The sequence below is a fragment of the Anguilla rostrata genome, chromosome 5 (genome assembly GCF_018555375.3).
Source record: "Anguilla rostrata isolate EN2019 chromosome 5, ASM1855537v3, whole genome shotgun sequence".
NCBI lineage: Eukaryota > Metazoa > Chordata > Actinopteri > Anguilliformes > Anguillidae > Anguilla > Anguilla rostrata.
Genome location: NC_057937.1, coordinates 48725604 through 48746291, shown reverse-complemented (window position 1 = coordinate 48746291; position 20688 = coordinate 48725604). Strand labels below are relative to the sequence as shown.

Here is a 20688-nt window from a genome sequence, read left to right as displayed (position 1 = left end):
GTGGCGTGGCGTGGCGTGGCATGACGCGTGGGCCTGACGCACTCTAATATTTACACCCCTGTGTTACTTCCACCGGGCCTAACCTGGCGCTCAGACAACAGCGTTCAGTCTTCGTTATTCCGAATAACTCAAATAACCTCCGCACACCACAGCTTGCAGGCCACCAGTGTTGACATTGCTGTTAAAAGCCTATTAATGAGTGTACATCTGCTTTTTTTTTTTTTGCATAACTTAACCCTTCTCCAAATGTTCAGGTTGTAACTGCACGTATGCAATAAAAACCTGTTCTGCAAACAGTGCCATGCCCCCAAAATAACAAAAAAAATGTTTCAAAGATACTAATGAAGATAGTAGGTGCACCTAAAGAAGATCTACTGCTAAAAAACATTGTACAGTACGTTCTTCCCTTCAAATCTAACCCAGCACCAGTTCTGACATTAAGACGTGTTTATCGCATGTCGTGGATATTTTTGGCACACAAAACCCCCCTTCCATTGCAATCACCCTATACATAAAGTAGCCTTAATCCAAAACATTTTACAAAGATGGAGCAGCATTGAATTAAAGCGTAAGATGCTACACAATACCTGCAGGCTGAGCTCGCCGAGGGTGACGCCCATGGAAAGAGGCCGCTGGGGGTCTGACACCTGGGGGGGGTCAAAGCAGACGGGTGTGAAACGCAGGCACACTGGGTGAGGGGGAGAAATGACCCGCCCCCTCCGGCGCGCGAAGGGGAAGACAGAGGCGGCGACTCACGTCGTCCTCGTATCTGACGTGGATGCTGGTGATCTTCACTTGCAGGTTCTTGATGACTTGCGTGGCCATCTTCTCAGCGAAAGTGTCCTTCTTCTCGTCTTGCGTTTTGTCTGAAAAGTCGGCACAATGTTTAGAGGGATGTGCGGACACGTTACATCTTAGCCTTCGGCAAGTTTGGCCATGGGACTACTGCGCTCACATTACATTACTATGCGCAATGCAGAGGGACAGGAAAGAGAGGAACTGCTCATACAAACGTCATCAAAACTCTGACAATACAATGCATTAGAAGATAGCATCTCATGAAAAGAAGACAGAGAACACAGAGGATGAGGCCTGAATTCAATCAAAAACTGCCGTTAACCTTTACTCACAAATGAATGAATGTGTTGTTGTATTCCGTAAAAAGACCATCAGATGACTTTGACAATTCAATTAGTCACGTTGTGGTTATTATCAAGTCAAAGGACTAATCCTACCTGAATCCTGAACATAATTTTATTTCCTGTTTACAAGCTCTAAGCTCAAAGTTCTACAGTACCATCTGAGTAAGAGAGTCAACAGCACTAATACCCTGTGACAGACAGTCTCGAGGGTAACACAGATCAAATGCAACACATCACCTACCTTGCTTGTGCTCATGCCGTTTAGATTTCTTAAAAGGTTTTTTTTTTTGCTTTTTTTGTTTACTTCCTTTTTCAATATTCAACGCAAGCAATGAGAGAGAGAGAGATGAATTAATATCTCAGCCAAGCAGAGAAACCTGAGGCTCACTTGAAGTAACAAGGAATTAACAGAAAAATATGTAAAGGTTGAAGGACAAACGAATAAGACATTTTCTGAAGAAAAATGTACGAAAAAATACACTTACTGCACAGAAGAGAAGGATCATTCATAACAATCAGGGCTTTTATCATTTTTTATCAACTAAAAAAATGTCCATAAATACATTTATTTTTCCACAACTGGTGCAAAGTTATTATCGTTATTGTTATTAATAACCATGTACCAAGTGCATCTGTGTGCCTTGGCAACACAATACTGAGGGTTTCTCATGAAAATTAAGCTGAATTCAATTTAACAAGATTAAAAAGACATTCATAGACAATAAACACTGAGCACCATTGGTAATTCAAACGGTAAAATAGTTACAAGGGGGAGAAGACATTTCCAGGCATTGAACAACTTAGGCTTCCATTATATTTCAAGATATTTTGGAGGCTAAGGAAAATGCCAGTTAAAAATGAAACACATAGTTTTTTCTGATACAATTTTAATTCAGTCTCTCATTTCGGCCACATGCGAAAGATGGCGGGCACAGCCACCGGTCTGATGCTCCGTGGTGCTGTACCTACCGTGCTGGGCCTCCTTGTACACATAGCTCTCCAGATCGAACAAGAACTCCCCTGACTGACAGCCTTGGTCCAGCGTAAGCACAAAAGGCAAAGAGCAGAGAGCACAGGGGTTAAGCCCGTCCGCACGGAGAACAGCCATCCGTGAGGTCAGAGGTCAGAAGTCATTCTCACTTCCGCACGTGACACACACCCGGAACTACAGGGCTTGGAATTACGGTGACGCACTCAAAAGGAACCGCGCTGACCTGTCCATCTGACGCTATGACGCGACGATGCGCGTTTTCCATCACTGTCAACTGGGTTTCAATGGCAATAATTAAATTTACCTTTTCAAGGGCTGCCCTTGCTCTAAGGTTTCTCCCTATGGCCCTCCATTCTCCCACTGCATTAGCGTAGCGACTGAAAGACCACTTCTGATCCATTACAGTCAATTTAGTGACCTTGAACCAACTATGACATGTTATGATTGTAGGAATGGGGCAGGTAAACATCCATTTTGTATAAACTGAATTCTATATTTACATTTGTACAAAAGAGTACCATAAAATGGATCTTTTGTCTGTATATTTTTTAATATTCAAGAAATATATGTCCCAAACTCAATTCTTTCAAACAAAAAACCTCAGATAAACCAGCGCTTGGAAACAACTGTACTCCACAAACATAGCCCGAGGAACAGAGCCGTTTAATTCAGAGAAATTCTGACAAAACTACAAAATCTATGTGTTTCTACCAAACTGGGCCAAAACATATAAATGGTCATAATCTCTTTCCTGTTCTGGGCGTCGATATGTATGTCATAAATAAAACCCTTGAAGAATGAGGCGAAGGTTATCAGTTCAATCGGGAAGAATATGCAAAAATATCAGTGCAACTCCCCACAGCACTCAAGCCACTGACACAGGAGCCGTGAAAAACGACACTCCTAATCAGAGCTGACAACAAATGTTGGTCTCCATGGTGACCACATCTCACAAATTAAGGCAAAAAATGTTCTGATGTCATCAAGCTTCTACATTTAAAATATTCTATTCTTGAATAAGTATCTATCCATAGGTCCTTAGAAAGCAGAGGTTGCTCTTCATCTTGTAAGGACTGAAAGGCTGACTGAACCAGTATGCATTGACCAGGCTTCCACCAATCAGAGACACGTTCAGAAAATACTGCTCAGTCCAGGTCTCACATTGAAACCATTGTGAATTCATAGGAGTCTGTACTCATACACATCTGTGAAGCACGGATTGTGGTAATGAATATATGTGTATGTATTAAAAATAAAAATGTTGATCACAAAAATGACTGTGGTAATGTAGGCTAAGTGCCACTGGCAAACCAAGAGAGGATGAAGCTGAGGTTGAGGACAGAACTGGCTGTTTGCTCTATCAGTAATCTACCCACTGTTCAGGGCCTGTGGCCATCATCCCCATCTACTGGTGAAACAAGGTACTGGTATTATTCTCAGGGAGCTGCTCACTGAGCGACAGCCCAGGGCTACACTTCCATTAGCCGTGCATGAAAGCATACAAACAGCCAAGCATTAAGCACGTCTAAAGGCAGCGACTAGACTTCAGGAAGCCGTTTCTCTGAGATTTCAATGTGATGAATCACAGGTCTTTCCACTCTGTTTGTTACGTCCTTTTTCCCAAAAGGCTATTACCTCTAATGAACACGCAACCAAGGTGAGCGTGGGACATTCGATCTCTAGGGAAGCTACCGCCTACATCCAGCCTCAGCCAAACAAAAAAACATGAGTCACTCCAACTTCCTGTCCCACTTACCTGCGTGCTGCATTCATGGGACATCAGAAAGGCATACTGCTTTTGATTTGGGTAAAAGGAAATGTGTTTATTTTAGAACTTAAATCCTAATGACAGCAAATCTGGATTTCCAGACGGAAGGTTCCAGTTATGATTAAGGCAAGCAATTCAATATTCTACTTAATGGTTCAGCTCCATGTCCGTCTCCAAATCTGCCATTACTTGAAATTCTGGAAAACTTGATTCACGGTTGTGTGAATGGGCAATGACACACAAGCAATACTACCAGCAGGACAGATGTCCTTGATTCATTTTAGTTTTGATTGCCATAGTGTACACTGAAAAAAATGTTCTCATTGGATAACATTTTTGCCCCATTGTGGAATAGCATACCCTTTGTATCATAACATATCTCATTCTTTGAATTTCACTGACACATATAGGAACGGATTCTGCAACAATGTTAGTTTCCCATTTTCTATAGGCTACCGCTCATTATGATACTCAACCTTGCTCGCGCTGTAGGCTGGAAGGATGTGACTACATGTTTTTGGATGCAGGAGCAGATTTTGTTGTTGCCGCACCCTTTAGATGAATACTTGCACAACCAAACTGCATGTGACAGATAACATTGCGAAATGCCCAAGCCAGTCCGGAAGTTTTGCTTTGGTGGCACCGACATCATTAACCACAGCATAGACATTTTTTTAATTCTGATTCACAGTTTTTACTACTAACTATGAATATTATTAATGAGAGAGGGTACATAAGAAAGGTTAATGAGTACAAGGAATACCAAGAATATGCTCTTATTAATGGAAAAGGCAAACAAATCATCAATACGGGAAGCTATGAATTACCTATTTTGTGCCCTTGAAATAGAGGTACATCTAATTCAATGGTGAACCTGACTGAAATGTACCAAGCATGACCAATAAAGGCATTTACAAGGCTGATAAACCCAAATGAATGCATCTTCTCATGCAGCAATCCTACATGCCTTTTAGAGAATGTGTATTAGGCCATGTGTAATCATGTTTGCTGCACTAAACAATGCGTTTAGCTCTTCCATACCTCCTTTCAAAAAAACTCCATAACTCAAAACAATCCTTCCTTTATTCACATGAAGACTTTCACATCCATTTCTGTATCCAGAGGGGAAGTTCCTGTCTTGTAAACCAATAATATTTTGGAAATCCATAATAATATATGTTGAAATCCATCCACAGACATCCATAGAACAAAACCCTATGAGTTACCATGCTTTCAGAACCAAAGTTAGCCTCTGGCAAAATATTAGAGAAATTTGGCACAAATTGATGGGCTGGTACGTAAACACAAATGGATTTCTACCCTTGTAGGGTAGGACAGGGACTGCAAGCTGAACTGGGTGATCACAAGAATGAGCACCATGAAAAAACAGCACTGACTATGACGGCATTTGACTTTTGTGAGACAAAGCAGAAATGGGCTGTTGGTACAGCATCCATAGAAGACTCCACAGTGAGTCCACTCTGTAGTGAAAAACAGAAGCACTGAGGCACAAGAGGAGGAAAACCAGTGAGAGAGATTCATGGAAGCTGCACTTGCGAAGCTGCTAAAAGCCGGCGGTCGCGGTTGGGGGGGGCGGTCACGGGCCGGTTCTCCAGGACCGGGAACGTACCTCTGCGTGCGGCCATCTGCAAGGTGTCTTCGATGCGCTGCAGCTCCTTCTGCTTGGCCTCGTGCATGTACTTCTCTTCCTTTGCTGCATCGTACTTAATGGCTTCAAAAAAATCAACCATGCATATTATCAAAACACACAGCACAGTTTACAGACAGTCAATGACATTTCCACGCTTTTATAATGTAAATTTATTGCCCTCAGATCTGAAGACTTTACAATACTCACTCTACTTTTTATATACCTTTATCTAGTGCTTGAACAGAAACCCAATAAGCAGGGCATATGAGGCCTCATTATGCTTGCAAAAAACACAGCAAAGTATATGAGCCTTATATGAATGAATGTTACAAAGACTGTCCTGGGGATGCAGTTTCTCATTGAACAGGTGTAGGCAGAGTGTACGACATAAAGACATGATACAAGCAGAAAGGCTGGGGGTGTGAGCATGCCACACATACCAGAAGCCATAATGAGGGCATTATCTGGCACAGCAAGACTTAAGTTTAGGGGGTCACAGAACTACACTGGACCAGATTAACTAGTTTTTCACTCAGAGAATCTTCAGAACAGGTATCCCATTCCCTTTCAATGGTACAGGGAAAATATCTTCTCTCTTCCAGGGAAAAACACCTTCTATCTTTCAGAACCAGTAAGAATGCTTAGGCTTTACAATAGGCACACAAGATTTGATGCACACCCCCCAGGTGATATACTGACCAAGCAGTTAGTCTATTGAGGCTAATGTTACACTGGACCAGATTAACTAGTTCTTCCCTCAGAGAATCTACAGAACAGGTATCCCATTTCTTTTCAGAGGTATAGGGAAAAGTATATCTTCCACTTTTCAGAACCAGTAAGCATGCTTAGGCTTTACAATAGACAATATATTTTATGGTGATTTACTGGTCAAGCAGAAAGCCTTTGAGCTTGCTGGTACTTATGCTAAGGCTGTGGAGGTCGTGTTCATTACCGTCAAACACAAAATTTCTAGTCTGACGTAACAAGGTCACGATGAGAAAAAAAAAATGCAAATATAAATTATTTTAAAGTAATTATAACTGAAATATATGTTTTCACAAGGATACCCATTTGCCATGAAACATTTAACCAATTACACCTTTAATGTATTTGCATGGTCATTTATAGAAATTATCATTGATGCCAAAACTCACAGTCACTAGAGTAGACCAGCTGACTCAAGTCTCAGAAGAAGGTGCTGCTTGTTTAAAGCCATCATTAGACACCTGAGGCTCACAATAGCAGGCTCAGATAATCTGCTCTCCCTTCTGAACCCACCTTGCCCCCTGACAGATGGCTGACTTAATAGTTTACAAGCAACGGTCAAAGGAAGATAAGATATGATCCAAATCTTTAGTCATCTGCTTAATGGGTGTGCTGGTATAATGTCAGCCATTTAATATCAAATGTAATATTCAGCTCTGTCTCTGGTCTAAAGCAAAGGGGGAAAAGCACGTGCAGCACCTGGCAACGGCTGGAGAAAGAGGCCCTTTCATTTTCCCCATAGACCCCTGAAGCACGCCAGTACCCACAGAAAAGCCGCTAAATCCCCTCCATGTTTATGGATTCATTGCATGTTAGTTTCAAGTCATGAATATACAGTAGGGACTCTCCAGATGATTAACCTCAGCATCGATTAACCCCCTCCTGCATATATCTCACTTTCATTTCCTCATTCTGAGGGTGTGCTGAAGCACAAAGTTCTTGAATACTGGCCAGATTTAGCTAATTACATTGTATGCAAACGCTGTAAGTTCAGTTTGAGATAAATACTGCACTTCAGGAAGCTGTAACGCTGGGACACACATTCTAATGGGTGGTTAGAGGCTCAGTTTATTTTATTTCTGGATACATTTCATACAAAACGTTGCTATTGGTGGTGGATAAAAAAATAAAATCATGTGGTCAGAGACACTAAGTGAAGACATACTGTATACCAAACTAACATTAAAATATGGAGGAGGTTGTAATGTATAGCCAGGTCCATGTGTAAATGCAGTAATCCTGCATACACAAAAGCCACAGAAAAAAACTCGCTGATGCATTGCATCTATTTCCGCTTCCTTCACATCTCCTCTAATCTGAACAATGAACACGTGCCCTGCTGTCATTTGTTTGCTAAGCCACGAAGCGCAACTTGTATCAGTAATTAAAATCAAAACAGGGAGCTGAAGATATCAGCCTTGGGATGAGTGTTTTGATTCGGCCTTTTTCCTGCGTGCGGAAAGGCAGTAATTAAAAAGGAGGGGGTGGGGAAAATGGCTTAAAAACGACACCGTGAGCTGTTTATAACTAAGCTGTGAATAACGCTGTCAGACGGCTCGGCCTTGCCATACTCATCAAAGTGCCAAATACGGCACACGGACACCTGCTGGACACTTCGACAGTTTATCCTCTTTAATCAGTTCGCTCGCACTGCCTCGCTGTCTATTTCACAACACACTCTCACATCTCTCACACGGACACACGCATTCACTGAGCACGTCCAAACATAAGAAACCGGCAACATCGTTACTTTAGAGTATGTTTCCGACTTTAAAAAAAACATTACTGTCTCTGTGTGATTCCCAGTGTTATCACACTGACCCCAGTAATCACACTGCTGACACCACAGTGTTGCAAGTCTAAACTTCCCTGGGTGTATTCCTGCCACATGTCCGAGATACTAAAAGTTGGGCAATCATTAACCAGCCCTGTTATAAGGCCAGTGACGAGGCCCGTCAAGGGCTTCTGCTTTTAACTGCTGATCTTTACAACAGGAAGCAACAGGAAGTGGCTGATTATCAATTTCCTTTATGAGACACAGTGGTCACAAACGGAAGCAAACAGCAGGTCACTTTTCCGATTGAAATACAGATGATGAGCCTGGACACACAGACAACATGAAGAGACATCTGGGGTAATATTATGGAATACAGTCTGATACACACATGTCATGTATATTTGCGTGACAGTCCTGTTTGCTTTCAAAATTTGAAAACGTCATTGCAGATACTCAAGCATCAAAAACACCTACATAAAGACATCTAAGGCCTTGCAAACATAATCCTTTTTGAAACAACACTGCTGCCAGAGCCATATCATAGTTGAAAATACATCAGAAATAATTATTCAATAATGGGAAGTACCATACTGAACATCTACTATAACTATTCTATGCACACAGAGAAAGACATGAAAACCCCATGACAGAAAAACACTGAGTTGATCATACGAATAGCAAAGGAAGAAATACTATATATTAAATCTATCAACAGACAATGGCAGCATTATGGTAAGGAAGGGTAGCTGGTGAACAGGACTTCTCAGGTGATTCATGTTCACATCCTGGTTTAAGCTAGCTATACAATTCAACACTGTTCAATGTCATGGCTGCTGCATAACTGCCATTTTGGGTTAAAATGACTATTCAAAAATCGTTCTTCCACATAATAGTCTTCCTCGTTTGACTGTTCACCATTCAATAGGTACAGTGCGAAAATCAAATGACAAATAAGTTTGCTCCAGAATTGATTAGTTACGTCTGAAGGTAAGCCTACAACTTATTACTTCTATAGCCAGATGTTTAAAAACATTTTCCCCCACCCAATGTATTGCCTAAACGTGCCTTCAGCTAAGCTAATATAATCATTTTCAACACTCATAAACCAGACAAACATGTTGTGACAACAGTCGAGGTAACAGCTACCAAAGCACCCAGACAGCAGCAGTGCTTAATCGTGGGAAACAAGACAGGAGACATTTTTGACAGACGTGTTACCCAAAACAGTCCCAGAATATCAACCCTTTATCAATTCATCCAGTGAGTGGAGACAACATGGCCTGACTATGGGCAGCAGCGAATGGTGGTGCTTACAGCACTGTGTCAGTTTGCATGGTTACGAGCTGAGGCCAGCAGAAAGACTCCAGCCAGAACACTTCTGTTGCAGCTCGAAGTTTTAATAGATTACAGGCTAATTGGGTTGATTGTTTTTACTATTTTTTATTTTCTTTTTTTCTTTTTAAGTGTCCACTTCAATGGTGACAGATAATGGGTTGGGTTAAGCTTTTGTCTCATAAGCCAAGTGACTGAGGGCCCTTCCTAGCAGTCTTTCAGTTCTGCTCAACAATGCAGAAGAGAAGCAGGAAGGTGATATTAGCTTCACTACAGAACTCAAGAAAGAGAAAGTTACATGCATTGTTACAGAACATTTAATGTCTTTCTAACTTTTTATGTAGGCTTAGAAGACAAAAATTTCCCAAGCAGACATTTAAAGCTGAAGGTCCCAACCTGTGAGTTTGGAAGAACATGAAAGAAGGTACAAACTAACAAGGATAATGACGAGGTGTTAATGGAAAAAAACCGAAGCTGATATTGGCTAGCACGCAGCACATACCCACAAATTTAAAGGCCTGGGCGCCTGGGCCACTCCACTACCGGGTAAGAAGACTGATTGGATGCTATGACAATTGTCGCAATCCACCACCTTAAGACCAGAGACCTGGAAAGTTCTTACCATTGTATGGGCTTGAATATAAACCAGACTCCGCTGAAATACAAAATATTATTACTACACTGCAACTACTACTCTCTCTCACTGCAATAATAATTCAATTAGAAAACAAAGTATTAATCAATTCAATTCAATTGTACTGAATTGATTAATACTTGTCATTAACACAATGTGCAGGCACATATGTAAACGAAAAGAGGGCTGCAGCTTCACCAAACGGTGCAAGGGGGGGGGGGGGGGGCACATAGGGTCATACATAGCAGAAAAATAATGTCTGGTGTATAAACATTTTATGAAATCTATCACAAAGCTGCATATTTGGGCTCCGAGTGTGTATGAGTCTCTGATATTCTCATTATATTCTTCTTCGTTCCAGGGTATATTCTGACAGAAAGCACAAAAGATCAATTCCCATAATTGTTTTATGGAAGTCGTGAGTCATGAGTCATGAAACAATGTACAGAAGTATTGTCACAGTTGTAACTGCAATAAAAGACACAGACCTTGAATCATACCACTTTCTTCAACAAAATTACTCTCCCTCCCAAAAAAGGGAACTGAATATAACAGTGAAAGATCTGTGCCTGCTGTGTAGCATTGTGCTAGCCACGTGTGGCTTTCAAGGTGTTTTTATGTAATGGAAGAACATGCTGCGTGTAGCCTTGTCTCTTAGCGATAAATGATAAGACTGCATATAGAGATTAATCAGTCCAAAAGGAAGGCACAGAGAGTGAGGACATGTTTATTAAAATAGCACTTACTCGCTCCAGGGACCACCAGAAGATACAGACCATCTAGCGTCGCAACCACTGCCTCACTGTAAAGGTTTTTCCAGGGAATCTTCAGCGTCAGCTTACCTGGAAAAAGATTAGGGCATTTACAGCAATACTGAAATGCAAGAGGAGGAAGGCTGAATGTAATTAGAAGAAAAGTACATAAGGCAAAACAATGCGATAAAGAAACTCAAAAGAGACTCAAAATGCAGAGGTAAAATCCTTAAAAAGGCAGCGAAAGCACAAATACGTTTAATTAAGACACAAAGCCCTACATGCAGGATGTACTGAAGTCCTCAGAGCAGCATCATTACTGTTTCAATTATGCATCAGATGGCATGCATTAACAAGAGCTCCAAAAAGATTGCTCTTTAACAAAACACATCCGTTACGGATTGATCATTGACGTCACAAGGGTCAAATAAATTTAATCTACTAATTCCCAGAGCAACCAATTACCATAAAATATCCATGTGAATACGGTAACTATCAGGATAATAGGCAATAGGGCAACAGTAGAAGAAAATGAACATCAACATCACATCACACAAAACAAGTCACTTGCATAGGAAGAAAATACAATATTCATAAATAGAGGCAGTAGCCTATCAATGCCTAATATCAACTTAATGACATCATCAGGGAAAGATCAGCCAGTTACCCTACTGTCAAAGGGGAAAAAAACAACCTATATTCTGTAAACATTATAATGATTAAAAAAAATAAATATGGTCATCTCATGCAGAATGGTCATCTTATGCAGGCCTATCGTCTGAATAAGAGAGATGTGCTGCAGCATGCGCAATGAATTATAAAACACGCCAAGTCTATGTGGGTGAAGGGTAAGCAAATAAAAATCCAACCAAGATTCACTCTGAAGTAGGCACAGTTCTGGATAATGATACATGAAGTAGATACATCAGTAAAATCCAGTCAATTGCTCAATGTTTAATCTGTTGCACAAGGAATAGCCACAATAAGGCAACAATACTTGAACGGTACTAAAATACTGAAACACTAAATATGATTTGCATGTTGTACTGGATTTGTGCAATGGAACAAGCTTCAACTGTGCTGAAGAGCTTTCGGCTCTTTGGTCCCATCCTAAAAATGAAATAATAAAATAAGCATTTTATGTAGAAATGCATCTGAACATCAGTGTGCATCTCCTAGGACCTTGAATTCAATATAAATATCCAGTCAGTCTAAATGGAAACACATTCTCTACAGCTACACATTCTCAAAGGCAAAACAAAGCAATTGACAGGAAACCCTTCAGAATACAAAACACAGCTTCTAAGGTTACATATTACATAATGCTGCAAAATGTCAGGTCTGAGTAAATTGGAAAGGCAAGCTGGCCTTTCACAGCTCACGCCTTGTGAATAATCACTTTCCAAATGTTGCTGCTGCCGCAACATGATTTATTCCTATACGAACAAATTGCTCTACATTTAATGGATTCATTCACTCACTATGGCAAATTAGAGTAAACGAAGCAAGCTTTATTCATTACCATTAAATTGACTGTGTGCTTTGCCCATGAAAACCAAGAAAAAGAACTAGGTCTTTGTTTTTAGGAATTGTGAAAGCAATATGGCTGATGGCAAAAGAACAAAAACAGGTCACAATAAATGAGTTATTAAAGTTATTCGTTTTTTTTTTATAACCGTCTTTTTACACCAGAGGGGTATGAGCAGCAGGAAGTGCAATTGTAAGGTCGGGTAAACAGGACATTGCAAGGGCCAGACCCAAGAGTTTAGGCTCCAGCACAGACTCAGAGCCGCACTGAAACAAATGAGGTAACCTGGCAACTCCAGCATCTGGCTCTCGAGAAGATAGGCTGAACTGGAACCGAGCAGTTTTTTATCAGTTTACAGCATGTGGGCTGAGCAAATTTACTCTTGCCTTTAACTGCTTTTAATGGATTCAGAAGGCCTTCTCTGGCCTCCCAAAGAGAACAAGAGCAAACTGTAATTGGTGGTCTGACCAATCAGAGGCAGGGCTTTACGGCGGTCAGCTGGACCTGCCTGAGGGAGCAGGCCGGCTCTGAGATGACAGCAGAACTTGCCCCATTAGGAAACCAATGCGCCCTGGTTTGTGTTTCTGAATGAACAATAATCTTTGGGCTCTTCTTCACTGGAAAATATGACACTAGGTCCATCCATCTCTGATTCAGTATGCCTGAAAATACAGACCTGAAAAATGTCCCAGAGCAAAACCCAGGCAAATAACAGGTTCTCATGACAGTATTCTCTTACATCACAAAACCAGTGCCACTGCAAATAGGCTATAGTTTGTTGTGTTTTAATTTGTCCAAAGTCAGGTGTTCTGTATTAGTGTGAGCTCTATTCCAATATGTAATTTTAATATTATTTATTAACCCACCAAGCCATGAAACACAATGCAGGTTTTCATTACCTATAGTAGCATGTGCTTCTGCTCCTACCTTAACAATGCAATGAGAAATGTGTAGGTGGTTAAAAACACTGGCTTTGATGCAGTTATGGACCTGACAGAGCAGAATTTAATCCTGACCACCCTCAGGGAAACTTTTCTCATGCGGCAGTAAATAATTGCCCATTGTGTCACCCGGAAAGGGAGTTCTTCACCCTGCAGAACTGACAAAGGACAAGGTTACTGCAGTGGGACAGGCTTGCTAATGTGCTTCAGCAGTCCATAAATCAAGGGTGCTCGCAGCAATGTGGCTAGATATACACTACATTTCCAAAAGTATGTGGACACCCCTTCTAATTAGTGGTTTCGGCTATTTCAGCTACACCCATTGCTAACAGGTGCATATGCAACTCTGCAATCTCCATTGACAAACATGGGCAGTAGAATGGGTCATGCTGAAGAGCTCAGTGACTTTCAACGTGGCACTGTCACAGGGTGCCACCTTTCCAACTAGCCAGTTCGTCAAATGTATGCCCTGCTGGCACTGCCCCAGTCAAGTGTAAGTGCTGTTACTGTGAAATGCAAATGCCTAAAAGCAACAACAGCTTGGCCACAAAGCAGTAGGCCATGCAAGCTCACAGAACAGGACCGCCGAGTGCTAAAGCAGGTAGCAAGCAAAAATGGTCTGTCCTCGGTTGCCACACTCACTACAGAGTTCCAAACTACCTATGGAAACAACGTCAACACAAGAACTGGGTCAGGAGCTTCATGAAATGGGTTTTCATGACCGAGCAGCCATACACAAGCCAAAGTTCATCATTCGCAATGCCGAGCATCAGCTGGAGTGGGGTAAAGCACACCGCCCTTGGACGCTGGAGCAGCGTTCCCTTAGCCTAAGTGATGAATCACGCTTCACTATCTGGCAGTCTGACAGTGCAAACTGTAGTGGCCTGAATAGTGCCAACTATAAAGTTTGGTGGAAGGGGAATAATGGTCTGGAGCTGTTTCTCTTGGTCTGGGCTAGGCTCCTTAGGTCCTGTGGAAAGAAATCTTCTATATGCTACAGCATACAATGACAATCTAGAGAATTGTGAGCTTCCAACTTTGTGGCAACAGTTCCTGTTTCAGCATGACAATGCCGCTATGCACAAAGCAGAGAAAGAAAAGGTTTTCTGAGTTTGGTGTGGAAGAACGTGGCTGGCCTGTACAGAGCCCTGACCTCTACCCCATCAAACACCTTCAGGATGAATTGGAATGCCCACTGCGAGCCAGGCCTTACGCCCAACATCAGGGCCCAACCTCACTAATGCTCTTGTGGCTGAATGGAAGCGAATCCTCATAGCCATGTTACAAAATCTACTGGAAAGTGTTCCCAGAAGAGGTTGTAGCAGAAGAGGTTGCTACAGCAGCAAAGGGGGGTTAAACTCCATATTACTGCCCATGGTTTTGGAATGAGATGTTCACCAAGTGTAGGCTATATGGGTGTGATGTTCAGGAGTCCACATACTTTTGGAAATGTAGTGTATGTACAGTAGCTAGCTATAATAGCTGGCTAAAGACAACAAAAGGAAGCTCAAATAAAAAAGTGCATGCAATTCTAGTGAGCACAAGAATCTAAATGTTTGGTGAAAACCCGGCTACATTTTGCTGAAAAGTTAAAGTCTTATTGCGGACCAGGACAAAAGAGCTAAATTGGAGCTAACCTAGTCGGTTTATGTCACAACATCTCTCAACCTAGATTTCCACCCATCTATATGTCCAGACCTAAATTCGAGCTTGTGCTCACTGGGATACATTTTATTGCTTACAATCCTAACAAGCCAGTCCACTCTCATCTACCAGCTCAATCAGCTCTTCACATGAAAGTCTAGCCTTTGCAGACTGCTTGGTATGTTCTCATTTTAACTGGTATGTTCTCAATTTGATTTGGGCAAATGAGAGATCTCTGCAAATAAGATAAAACTATTACCTCTAAACTTGGTCATGGACTGTAATTAGTTTACAGAGAAGTATAAAGCAGCCAGCTCTAAGCTGAGAGCTCTAGCAGTAAACACGTGGAACACTCACTGTATAGTATTCCTAGTCACTGCTTCAATACACCCTGCAGAGGAGCCACTCCACAGAGAGCTCTGTTCTCAGCAGACCTGGAGCAGGGAAACTGCAGACACCCATTTGTCCTGACTGAGGGAATATCCCCTAATTAGACCCTCCCTCCCAGACTACAGCCAATTATTCTTCGCCCCACGGGACTCCTGGCTATAACTGGCGTGGGCGAGGTCAAGATTCACTTCTGGACATGAGCCACATCACTGCATCAGGACCAAGTGCTTCAGCATAACCAGAGCAGAGAGCATTTACCTGAGCCAATGATTTTAAAGACTATGAATTATTTAGAACGATTAAACTACATTTCTGAGAACATTAGTCACTAGAATATCATGCATTTAACTGGATATGACATTCACAAAGAAACCTCAATTAATGTGCTTCTCTTAACCTCTATTCCACTTGGGCCAGTCTTTCCCCAGTCTCAGAAAGACAAACATGCCTATGCCTACATTTTCATGAAGTTGTAAAGTTAGTTTAGCTACGGTTCAAATGTCAAGGCTCCAAACCCGAATAAAGCTTAATAAAAATCAGAACTGGAAGGCGCTGTGTTTAATTTAGGTGGTGAATAAAGCCAAAGTGTTAAACACGTGTAGCGGCAAACATCTGTTACAAGAGCTGAATAAACATTACTTTTCCTTTTCTCCATCGCCATCCACCAGGCAATGCTCAGGTTCTGAGCTGAAACAATGATGACAGTGAGTTCTCTATGGATTTGCGACAATAGTGATAATAAGATCACAGGAAGGTATTCACAGAGGGACAAAGGAAGGCATTGGGAGAGAGACAGCCTCCCTGGTCTGTTCACATCTCTCATTCACTCTCACAACAGGGTGCTATTTGGCTCAAAGCTTATCCCAGCTATGATTCAGAGCCTTCCCAGTGAGTCTAGAGATTTATCCACTCAATACGGCCAAGTCTCTCACGGTTAAAAAGGCACAGCGGCTCAGAAACCGAACTCACACCCAGAGCCCATGATTCACAACCCTCCCACTGGGCCTCCCAATGCATTTACTCCATATAATATAACCAGGCCTCTCATTGGGAAAAGAAAAAAATTCAGAAAACAAATTCCGGAGAAACTCTGCCCAGCACCCGCAATGTATGCAATGTCTCTATTTTCTCTTCTCTCCTCAGCGTGCCACCTCCTCCACCCCAGTCTTCCTTCACTGCAGATGACTTTGCAGCATTCTTTGACGAAAAGATTGCAGACATCCGCACCTCCTTTGCCCCCTCTGCGTCCTCCGCCCCCTCTGCGTCCTCCGCCCCCTCTGCGTCCTCCGCCCCCTCTGCGTCCTCCGCCCCCTCTGCGTCCTCCGCCCCCTCTGCGTCCTCCGCCCCCTGTTTCTCCACATTTTCTCTCCTCTCAGACACTGAAGTCTCCCAGCTTCTGCTCACCCACCGCCCTACCACCTGCGCCCTCGACCCTATCCCCTCATCTCTCCTTCAAGCAATCACACCAGACATCCTCCCTTTTGTCGCCTCCCTCGTGAACTCATCCCTATCTTCTGGATGTTTCCCCTCATCCTTCAAGAAGGCCCACATCACCCCGCTGCTGAAGAAACCCACACTGGATCCTTCAGTCATTCAGAACTACCGCCCGGTATCTCTCCTCCCTTTCCTATCCAAAACACTCGAACGTGCTGCATCTAACCAGCTCTCTGCTTATTTCTCTGAGAACAACCTGCTTGATCCCCACCAGTCTGGCTTCAGGCCTGGCCACTCGACTGAGACTGCACTCCTCTCGGTCAGTGAGTCACTCCATGCCGCACGAGCAGCCTCCCTCTCCTCTGTCCTGATTCTCTTAGACCTCTCCGCTGCATTTGACACTGTGGACCACTCTACCCTCCTGTCCTCCCTGGCAGCATCAGGGATCCGCGGCACAGTCCTTGACTGGATTGAGTCCTACCTCTCTGACCGCTCCTTCCAGGTTGCCTGGGCGGGTAAGGTATCACCACCCCGTCCCCTCACTACCGGAGTTCCCAGGGCTCAGTCCTTGGTCCCCTTCTCTTCTCCATGTACACCAGATCCCTTGGCCCTGTAATATCTGCCCATGGCCTGTCCTATCATTCCTATGCCGACGACACGCAACTCTTTCTCTCCTTCTCCCCATCGGACACACAGGTCCCTGCCCGCATCTCCGCTTGCCTGAGGGACATACAGAGCTGGATGGACAATCACCACCTGAAGCTCAACCCGGGAAAGACGGAGCTAATCTTTATTCCTGCTCTATCCTCTCCCCTCCTCGACTTTTCCATTTCCTTAGGGGACACCGTAGTGACATCATCACCCTGCGCCAAGAATCTCGGAGTGATGATGGACAACAGGCTGCCCCTCTCCAACAACATTGCAGCAGTAACCCGGGCATGCAGATTTTTCTTATATAACATCCGCAGAATCCGCCCCTTTCTCACCACCTACTCAACCCAGCTCCTGGTCCAAGCAATGGTTCTATCCCGCTGGACTACTGCAACTCTCTTCTGGCTGGACTACCGGCATCTGCCACCAGACCCCTGCAGCTCATCCAGAATGCTGCGGCTCGTCTGGTCTTCAACCTCCCCAGACACTCCCACGTAACTCCCCTGCTCACTACCCTCCACTGGCTGCCTGTTATAGCTCGCATCAAATTCAAAACATTGGTTCTAGCATACCAGGCAGTCAAGGATCAGCCCCAGCATACCTTCACAAGATTTTCAAACCCTACATGCCAGCCAGATCCCTCCGTTCTGCTACCTCAGGACGCCTAGCACCTCCCCCTCTTCGCACCTGCACTTCCAGAACACGTCTCCTGTCTGTTCTGGCCCCACGATGGTGGAATGACCTCCCTGTGGAGGTCAGAACAGCTGAGACTGTGAACAATTTCAAACGACGACTGAAGACCCACCTCTTCAGGCTGCACCTCTCCCCATCCCTCCCTTCCCCCCTGTAAATGACTAAACTTAGGGTGTAACTAGGCAGCTGTTTAATAGGTGACTTAGTTGATGCGCCAGTCTTAACGACTACTTGTATTTTTATTTATTTTTATTTTTCCATAGATTGCGTTGTTGCCGTTCTCGTTGTTAGTGTTAATCAGTTTAACCACCAGGGTCCAAGTTGAACTATGCGGTTGTTCCCTGTACTTGGACCGGTACTTCTCTCTAGGGGTTTCGTCATACTTGTTCCTGGTTATGGTTATACACTTTGTTGTACGTCGCTCTGGATAAGAGCGTCTGCCAAATGCCTGTAATGTAATGTAATGTAATGTATCACAGTCAGTGACACGCACCTGGATGTAGTGTTTTACAAAGATTATGCATAAAGAACACTATGGCTAGAGGCTTCTCCAAGTGTGATACAGCCAAGAGTAACAGCAAAACGTGCGCACGAGTGTGTGTGTGTGTGTGCCTGTGTGTGTGCATGTGTGTGTGTTCCTTAAAGACTACAGGAATAGAAGGGATTCTCTGGTCTCTCTAAAGAGAACATTCATACAAATCAATGCACAATACAGCAAGCTTCGTTGACTTCCCCTTTGAGGAAATTCTATTGCCACTACTCACAGCACGCGTAAGGACGCACTGGGCCGCAAACTGAACCATCAGAAGTCAGCACATCCTGCGGTTATACAAGACTAATGCGTGAGATCCCTGGGCTAGGAAACCCTTATAATTGAGACAAGAGCGATACTCACCAACCTGACCCGCTTTCACTTTGAATGGAACATCCAGCTCACTCTGTCAGAAGAAAAAGGCGGCACATGAGTTTCTCCTAACGTCACTTAAAAAGTAAGCCACAATAATCGAGTGCACTGGACAGAACACAGGTATCCCTGCGATCATTACCCACTGTGCACAATGATCACCATAGAACATGAAGTTAAAAAATAAACATTTCATTAAATGGACAGCGATTTATCTACACTGATACAGGTTTGCCAATTTGTGTGTTCTACACAGAGAGCAACACTGTTGTCAGGTTCTAACTAACTGAAACATCAGAAGGAGATTAGTTGTTATTTACAACAAGACTGTCTGCCATTAGAGTATTACAGTCACAGGGCCACTCTTGGTCTAGCCTCAACTCAGAACAAATTGGGAAATTGATTTACAACTGCGGTGCCAATAAATGAGTCATGGATCTCTCCTCGATTAATCAGCTGTGTGAGTGGACCGCTGGTAATCAGTGGTACAGTAACACCACAGTAATGCCAGTCAGCAGCCAGCACCTCTAAGCTGTCAGGGCAAGCTCTCATTCCACTGCTCTTTCTATAAATCTAAAGCGTGTCTCTGTCAGAGGCTAAGGCTAAACCTCTTAACAAAAACCATCAGGCAGGATGCTTATTTCTACTGAGGCCATTTCATGCAGACTACTATGCTGAGGGACAACCATTGGAGGATGCGTACAGTCTACCCATAAGAGCAAAGAGCACAAAATAGCAAGTTACGTATCTGTGGTAAATAATCAAGACAGACCAAGATAGAGCAATACAATCTTACGTCACACTAATATGGACTGGATGAGCTCAATGAAATTACCGGAGGTCATGACAGTACTAAGAGCACCGCCACATGCTACTTATGAAATAGCTGGCTATCGTACCTTGGTAGGACTGGGAACAAATATCAGGGGGCCTGAGCTTAGTTTATTGCCTTTAAACACATACACGTACATTGTGTGACTATTCCCCTATGGTACACTGACTGAAATAGGTTACATCTCAACAGTTACCATTTCCGTTTGTTTACAGTTTACAATCATGGTGTTAATGGTCAGCTTTTATAAGTTACTGTTCACACTTTCAGCTTAATGCAATAAAATATGATAATCCCCTAGTTTCTGCCATACTGTAATTCAGAAATATTGGATTAACTGAGAAACAGCAGAAGTATAAGTCATATGAGGATTATACAGCACAAGGGTTTTGTTTGTTTCGGTAACAGCATTCCAGCCAGATGTTACAGGATGAAACCCAGCCTTAGGCTCTGTGGCTGCACCCATGACACAAGTATTCCAAACAGAATAGACTCTGAATTTGGAAAATTAGGCTATGCAAGTTCCACAGCTGAGTACCAGCTGAGAAGACAATCGGCAATCATTCTCTTGCAGTTCCCAAACCATTCTGTCAGGGAGCTTGTTAAAACCACGTGGCTATCTATCAAAGCCTTTTTTATCTGAAATACACCACAGCAGGCATGGACATATCACTCCCAATGCAAAGCAGTTTAAATGGCTTTAGTTCTTATTACTTACCAATGCATTTTCCTTAACACGTAGATTTTCCAGCACTACATTCCCTGCAAAGAAAAACAGAAACAAAATAGCTGTATGACAGTAATGTTACATCACTCCTAATAACACAAGGTATTTGGCATACAGTGTATCATCATCATC

General features: G+C 43.0%; 1 protein-coding gene across 7 annotated transcripts in view; it reads right to left on the bottom strand.

Moving 5' to 3' along the window:
- Positions 1-20688, bottom strand: part of vps13c (vacuolar protein sorting 13 homolog C) — a 79483-nt gene that overhangs the window by 54966 nt on the left and 3829 nt on the right. For 2 of the 7 annotated variants that reach the window (XM_064336784.1, XM_064336786.1), the window contains exons 2-10: positions 20548-20591; positions 18989-19031; positions 10807-10902; positions 10049-10081; positions 5532-5633; positions 2112-2174; positions 1384-1449; positions 757-866; positions 588-647 (exon numbers count right to left, since the gene is read on the bottom strand). In XM_064336784.1, the coding sequence (XP_064192854.1) occupies positions 588-647; positions 757-866; positions 1384-1449; positions 2112-2174; positions 5532-5633; positions 10049-10081; positions 10807-10902; positions 18989-19031; positions 20548-20591 (617 nt within the window). The remainder of the gene's footprint in view (positions 1-587; positions 648-756; positions 867-1383; positions 1450-2111; positions 2175-5531; positions 5634-10048; positions 10082-10806; positions 10903-18988; positions 19032-20547; positions 20592-20688) is intronic. The other 5 variants (XM_064336785.1, XM_064336789.1, XM_064336788.1 and 2 more) reach the window with 3 other exon arrangements.